At 47.4% G+C, this 5,989-nt stretch overlaps 1 protein-coding gene across 1 annotated transcript in view; it reads left to right on the top strand.

Annotated features, from left to right (window-relative positions):
* Positions 1 to 5,989, top strand: part of Iqgap1 (IQ motif containing GTPase activating protein 1) — a 93,280-nt gene that overhangs the window by 76,731 nt on the left and 10,560 nt on the right. Inside the window, exons 31-35 of the mRNA XM_021214354.1 lie at positions 182 to 284; positions 914 to 1,049; positions 1,338 to 1,425; positions 2,747 to 2,959; positions 3,610 to 3,776. Coding sequence (XP_021070013.1) covers positions 182 to 284; positions 914 to 1,049; positions 1,338 to 1,425; positions 2,747 to 2,959; positions 3,610 to 3,776 — 707 coding nt within the window. The remainder of the gene's footprint in view (positions 1 to 181; positions 285 to 913; positions 1,050 to 1,337; positions 1,426 to 2,746; positions 2,960 to 3,609; positions 3,777 to 5,989) is intronic.

The following is a 5,989-nucleotide window of genomic DNA, read 5'->3' as shown; positions in this document are numbered from 1 at the left end:
GGCCCACACTGTTACTAGGTTCTGTGAAGCCCAGCGTGCTGCGCAGTGGCCCACACTGTTACTAGGTTCGCTCGTTTGTCCTTTGGCTGCGGCAGTTTTGTTGTTTGGTGTCTTTTGGGCAGATGCCGGTGGGGACAGAGGGTTGAAGGTGAAAGTGGGACCAATCACTGGTTCTTTGCAGCTCCTGTTGGACCATCAGGATGCCATTGCTCCAGAGCATAACGACCCCATCCACGAACTGCTGGACGACCTTGGGGAGGTGCCCACCATCGAGTCCCTTATAGGTAACATTCTTAATTAGCCACTGGGAAGCGGAGAGGAGGACTATTGTCATTGTGTCTCTGATTTTGCCCTGTAACAAATTCTAGACACATTGTAGGAAACAAAACCAGTATAGGCCCATCTGGGAGGTGCTGAGTCCAGGGAAAGGTATTATCAAAGACAGAGACAAACACTAGCATATATAATTTGAAAGTGTACATTTTCCTAAAGGAAAAACTATTTTGAGAGAGAATTTTGATGTTACATTGTTGAATTTTTTTTTGATATGGGGGTCAGAGTTGGGTGGAGGTGTCTCCCTTTGTAGTCGTATCTGGCCTGGAACTCACTAGATCAGACTGGCTTCCGACTCCCAGACATTACCAGTCTTAGTTTCCCGAGGGCAGAGATGAGAGCTGTGCATCACTGTGTCCAGTAAAATGATTTCCCCCACATTTAGGAAGTTACTGTATTATGGACCCTTCTCCTTACCAATTTGGCATATTGGCTTATACTTTTCAGTAAAAACTCTGCTTGCCACACTAAGTTTGTTGGTTTATCAAGAATCATATTGGGCCTGAATCATAATTATTTGTATTATTTTCCCTCCAAAGTGTTTATTGCATTGATTCTTTCTACACTCCCAAAACTGCAGGAGAAAGCTGTGGCAATTCAAATGACCCCAACAAGGAGGCTCTGGCTAAGACAGAAGTGTCTCTCACGTTGACCAACAAGTTTGACGTGCCTGGTGACGAGAACGCAGAGATGGACGCTCGGACCATCTTACTGAAGTGAGTACTGAGGGAGAAGGGAGTGCCTTGAAACGGCATTTGCTGGGCCTCGCTTGCCCGTCACAGTCCTCAGCACCCTGCATGGTGCTTGGACTGATTGTACAGTTACAATCTTGGGAATTCTCCCCTGCCCTCACTCCATTGTAGGTCCCTGCTCCTTGTGTAGCACCCCTGTGGGTGCTGTGGAAAAGCATCTGTGGGGTAAGGGTGCTTCAGCTGCTGCTTAGATCCGGTGACAAGGAGATAGAACATACTGCCATGTTGAAACACGTTCCCATCTCGTTACAGTACAAAACGTTTAATTGTGGATGTCATCCGGTTCCAGCCAGGAGAGACCTTGACTGAAATCCTAGAAACCCCAGCCACCAATGAACAGGTACAAATGAAGGTTTCACACTTGTCTTCCTAAACGTGATAAGCTTTTCTGTGACAGATGCATTCCTGGATGGGGGTCAGTGGGGCAGGGAAGGGATTAGACCCTAGGGTGAGCATGGATCTAACCTCGGGATAGTAATAATTAGGGCTCATTTGTCTAGGGAGTTGGTGCATTCAGGGCATGACAGCCCCTTTCCCTTCAAACAGAAGAGAAATGGGGAGGGAGGAGGAGAGAGAGAATGAGTATAGGATGAATGAGAAGTTAATCTGGGGCAGAATCAGTCTGTCTGGTAATTTAATGAGTGTTTTACAGTTGCAATTAGATGTTATATATATACAAGTGCAGGATGTGGCTCCAAACTTAAATTCCAGTTAGGAAAATATTGATACATATATCTGAAATTATAGGGCCATTAAAAATTAGCTATAGTATTAGTTAAAAATGCCGGACGTCGCTGGGTATGGTGGGCGTGCCCTTGATCCCAGCAAATATCTGTGTGATACCTAGCTCGTTCCAGGCCAGCTAGGGCTACACAGTGAGGAGCTGTGTGTCAGGAAATCACAAAAGAAGCAGAGCCCAAGCCACACACTTAAAGGCCTGAAGGATTCAAGTGTGATGGAAACCAAGAGAGCCCGAAAGAAACAGTGGGGCTTGGGAACCAGGGATGCACTGAGAGAGGTCAGCCTGAGGCTGGGAGGGTGGGGACAACTCCAAAGCTGAAGTTGTTAAAGAAGAACCTGTGGGCTTGACAGTATGTGATATAATTCTAGCTCCTTAGGAGGTTGAAGCAGGAGGATTGCCACATTCAAGGCCAGCCTGGGCTATCCAACAAGGCTTTATCTCAGTGTTTTTATAAAAAGCAAGGGAAAGGGTAAGGAAGGGTGGCAGAGTCTGAGGAAGGGTTCCTTGTTGCTAACCGTTGTGTGTAGCTGCTTGGGAACAGAGGGCAGCAAGAGCCTGCTTCAGCCTGCTGGGAGGCGTTAGCAAGGGCTTACTGGACATGGCTGGTACATTAATTTGTGTAGTTGTATTGAGAGCCACATTTAGAATAAAGTAATAGGGGCTTCAACATCCTGAAAAGCAAGGGAAGATAAAGACAAGGGACACTGCAGCTCAGCACCCTCCCCTGACAATGCCTAGCGTCTCGGAGGCTGAGTATCCGAGCCACAGAGGTGCCTTGTTGGGAGAATGAGAGGGGAGGAGTGTCTGCAGCAGAGGCTGGGGCTGTATCTGAGTGCAGATATGCTACGTAAGTCTAAGTTCAGGGCTCCGTGGTGAACTGACAAACATGGTTTTTGTTGTTGTTGTTTTCCACCTGTAGGAAGCTGAACATCAGAGGGCCATGCAGAGACGGGCTATCCGTGACGCCAAAACCCCTGACAAGATGAAAAAATCAAAACCCATGAAGGAGGATAACAACCTCAGCCTCCAGGAGAAGAAAGAGAAGATCCAGACTGGCCTAAAGAAGCTAACAGAGCTTGGGACGGTGGACCCGAAGAACAGATACCAGGAGCTCATCAACGACATTGCCAAGGTACAGCACCTGTGGGCAGCGGTGGGCAGCGGTGGGCAGTGGTGGGCAGCGGTGGGCAGTGGTGGCCTCGTTTACAGATGCTTTAGGAGCTCCAAGATGCAGCCCTGACTCTTACACCACGGCTTCACCTCTGAGGTGGAATTTTTTATGTGCTCTAAATTAGTGAGGAGACAGCCTTGATTCACTAGAGTTTCTGGGGTCTGAGTTTTTCGTTGTTCTTGAAGAATCCTCCGGACCATTTTATGCTTGCTATGGAATATATAGTCGGTAGTTCATGATCAGCTAGATTCATATGACTCACCCCAAGCCAGGGCTCAGGGTTCTAATTTTACTGAGATAATGCTCTTGCACTAAGGAACTTGGTTCTTTCTTTTTCCCCTCTCAGGACAGAGTGTTTATGAGGTCTAGACCAGCTTTGTAAGTAAAGCCTAAGCACACAAAAATCAGGGTACACACTTCCCTGTTGCTAGTGGATGTAGGCCGATGAGATTGGCATCTCTTTTAGGTTTCGAGAGCAGGTCGCTGCCTGTTAAGAACAGCTGGCATGTTTGAGTTCAGCCCAGACATGGTGTAGTGTTCATGAACAGTGATGGTTCTGGAGGTAGAGGCTGCCTGTCATCTTTTTCCTAATTCCCATGGTTGTGCCTCAGGATATCCGGAATCAGCGGAGATACAGGCAGAGGAGGAAAGCGGAATTGGTAAAACTGCAGCAGACGTACTCGGCACTGAACTCTAAGGCCACCTTTTATGGCGAGCAGGTGGATTACTACAAGAGCTATATCAAAACCTGCTTGGATAACCTGGCCAGCAAGGGCAAGTGAGTCTTGGTTTTTAATTATTCCAGGGTGGGAATTAGAGGGGTGGAGAGAATTAGAAACAGCTTCTAACGTGACAATGAGACAAGTGTTTTAGTTTTTATTAAATGTCCTGTTGCTGCCAGGCAATGGTGGCACACGCCTTTGATCCCAGCCCTTGGGAGGCAGAGGCAGGTGGATCTCTGAGTTCGAAGCCAGTCTGGTCTACAGAGTGAGTTCCAGGACAGCCAGGGCCACACAGAGAAACCCTGTCTTGAAAAAACAAAACAAATGTCCTATTGCTAATGTGGGGAGGGAAGGGGAGGGTGTGTGTGTGTAGATGTCAAAGGACAGCTCAAGGGTTGGTCCATCTGTCTGCTGTGGCTCCCAGGACCTGAAGTCTGGTCTCCAGACTCTTGAGGCAAGGGCTTTACTGACAAAGCCATGTTGCTGGCTCAAGGTTGGATTTTTCTTTTTTTTTTCTTTTTTCTTTTCTGAGATAAGATCTCACTGTCTCCCGACTGGTCAGGAACTCAATCTGTAGACTAGGCCAGGCTCGAACTCCGATGATCCTCCTGGCCCTGCCTCCCAGGTGCTGGGATTAAAGGTATGTGTCGCTGCCTCACTTGGCTGCCACTGAACTAGAACACCCAGGACCTACCTGCTGCATTACTACTTGGTTTTGCCCCTGATATCTGCACAGTTGTCTGGCTCCATATGTTGGTGTGATGTGGGGAGATGGGAAGGGGCCTGGAGATGCTTATTTCTAAGTACTTGTATAAATTATTGGTTTGGTCTAGATGTCAGTGAATCATGGAAGGAGACAGTCTAACTTGGCTTCCAAATCTCCCACTAAGCATGATGGTGCACACCTGTAATTCCAGCATGTGGCAGGCGAGTCTCCAAACTGACCAACCTCCGGAAGATTTTATAAATGTTTAGGCTCCCCGAAGCCTGTGGGCAGGATCACAGGCTCCAGGAAAGGCTTTCCTGTGCTGGTCACAAACCTGAGCCTTCCGTTTTACAGGGAAGAAACTGCGAACTCCCACCCTTTTCTTTTTAGAAATTTCAAACCTCAGAATGGTTGAAGGAACAAGACACCCATGAGCCCTTCCCCATGGACTCTCTGGAGTTTAAATTGTGCTTCCTATGCCCTGCTCCTCTAGCTCGCGCATGCGCATCCTCCCGGGGAGGCGGGGCTAGTATGGAGAGGTGGTCCCCTACTACCCTGGAGCCTTTAGAGTGTTTGTCAGTGTTGGGTCCGTCTTTTGTGCTCTTAGGCTTTCTGACATATGCTGTGTCGGGTTTAATTTGTAGTTTGCTCTGCTCAGGCCTAGAGTGAGGATCTTTCCAAGCCGCCCTAACTTCATTTAGAAACCAAGGTCTAGCTGTCGTCCTTGCCCCCTGTTGACATTTTTAGGTCTTCTAGGCAGACACAGTAGATCTTCACTTTGAATGGCTGAATACTGTGTCATGAGATAGCTAGATAAGATGTTCCATTAATCAGTTATTCATTGAGGAACCTTTGTTTAATATTTAAAAACAAAGCAAAACAAAACAAAGCAAAAACCAAAACCGATGGATGAAGTTGGAGAGTGGCACAGTGGTTAAAAGCCTTGGCTGCTTTTCTGGATGACCAGTTCAATTGTCAGCACCACGTGGAGGCGACAGCTGTCTGTAACTGAAATCCCAGGGAATCCGATGCCTACGCAGGCACCACACATGAATCTGGTGTCCACAAGTACAGGCAGACAAAACACTTACACACATAAAATAACAAATCTCAAATTTTTACTTAAAATGTCTGCACCAGCTTCTTAAAGATGTGCAGCTCTGCAAACGTAGGCGTTTTCTGAAATTAAACTGGAAGTGCTTGGGCGACAGAAGTTGTCTGTCAAGCTCTGTCTTCAGTTATCTTTCCTAAGGACCGCCCCCACTCACATCCCGCCCACTTTCTTGACCCCCTGTGGAGGCTGGGATCCCCAGACAGCACTCCCCTGTCTTTTCCCCATTGTTACTTCTCTTAGCATGTCCATCTTTGATTTTCTTGACGCCCATTAACATCTGTGTCTGTTTCCTAAACTTCCCAACCGCTATCGCTCCTGCACTTTGCCTCAGCTTTTAAAAGTAGTGCGTGTGAAGTGTCTTTTTCCTACAAGACCTGCCTCTGACTCCCATTCCAGGACCAAAAGCGTGTGCAATTACCTCCTGACCTTAAAAATTACTTTTTTTTTTT

The sequence above is a fragment of the Mus pahari genome, chromosome 1, assembly GCF_900095145.1.
Source record: "Mus pahari chromosome 1, PAHARI_EIJ_v1.1, whole genome shotgun sequence".
In the NCBI taxonomy this organism is placed as follows: domain Eukaryota; kingdom Metazoa; phylum Chordata; class Mammalia; order Rodentia; family Muridae; genus Mus; species Mus pahari.
The sequence above is the reverse complement of the archived record's forward strand: the minus strand, read 5'-3'. Positions and strand labels throughout refer to the sequence as shown.